The following is a 1,173-nucleotide window of genomic DNA, read 5'->3' on the forward strand; positions in this document are numbered from 1 at the left end:
AATTACCTGCATTTGTTGAGGGTCACGGCTAGCCAAAAATGAATCAGCACCAAGATGTTCCAAAGCTTCTTTCATCTTGCTTGGAGAGGTACTAATTACTGTCACTTTAGCTCCAAAAGCCTTCGCAAATTTAACAGCTACATGACCAAGCCCACCAAGGCCGACGACGCCGATGTGCTTCCCTGGTTCAGCTAATCCAAAATATTTCAAGGGACTATAAACTGTGATCCCAGCACAGAGTAGAGGAGCACCAGCATCAAGTGGCATATTATCAGGGAACACAACTATGTAGCGTTGATTGGCGACCATATAATCGGAATAGCCCCCATATGTGATTGTTCCATCAGTGTCAATGGAATTGTAGGTAAGTATCAATTTTGAACAGTAGTTTTCAAGATTATTGACACAACTATCGCAGGAGTGGCATGCACCCACCAAGCATCCAACACCAACTTTATCTCCTACTTTTACTTTCTTCACTTTGCTACCCACTTCGGTCACTTCTCCAACAATTTCATGCCTGCAATCATGCTTTAGATGGTTAGGACTAAGGTTAATTAGGAATCCAATTTAACGTGTATGGAATGGATTGAACTAGGGAATACATTAAAAGGATCAAGATAAGACACGCGCACCAATAAAGTTAATCTTTTTATGGCCACATATATATTATATAACAAGCATCTTTTGGCTGGAAATAAAGTGGTTCTTTCCCAGTCCAAAGCCATAATAGACTAATAGTATGTCTCCAATTTGTCGTTTTGTGAAAAAAGAAGAAGAAGAAGAAGGATGACAGTACATACCCAGGAAGCAAAGGGTAGGTAGAGTTGCCCCATTCATTTTTGATACTGTGAAGATCAGAGTGGCATATCCCACAATATAACACCTTAAACCTCACGTCTTCATCACCTGTTTCCCTGCATATGTTAATTAATTGTTATGATGTCTTTTCTTTTGCTAAAAGTTTGTGAAACTCAAATGTAATATTGAAATTGAATTACCTCCTGGAGAATTTGAAGGGAGAGAGATGACCTGAAGAGTCAGTGGCTGCCCACCCGAAAGCCTTTACAGGGTGTTGATCTTCCGGTGACTTAGCCATTTGATAGGAGGAAAAAATGTGGCTGTGTAGTGCTTAAAATTAACAATAATAAGAGAGAAGGAAGTGAAATAGTG

The 1,173-nt window shown here is 39.8% G+C and overlaps 1 protein-coding gene across 1 annotated transcript; it reads right to left on the reverse strand.

The window, feature by feature from the left end:
* Positions 1 to 6: 6 nt before the first annotated feature.
* LOC116142230 (8-hydroxygeraniol dehydrogenase-like) lies at positions 7 to 1,173 on the reverse strand (the record flags this gene model as incomplete). Its single annotated transcript, XM_031427664.1, has 3 exons — positions 1,002 to 1,173; positions 804 to 917; positions 7 to 520 (listed from the first exon to the last, which is right to left on the reverse strand). Coding segments are annotated over exons 1-3 (726 nt in total), but the record flags the coding sequence as incomplete, so codon positions are not given.

Source organism: Pistacia vera, unplaced genomic scaffold (genome assembly GCF_008641045.1).
Source record: "Pistacia vera cultivar Batoury unplaced genomic scaffold, PisVer_v2 Contig406, whole genome shotgun sequence".
Taxonomy (NCBI): domain Eukaryota; kingdom Viridiplantae; phylum Streptophyta; class Magnoliopsida; order Sapindales; family Anacardiaceae; genus Pistacia; species Pistacia vera.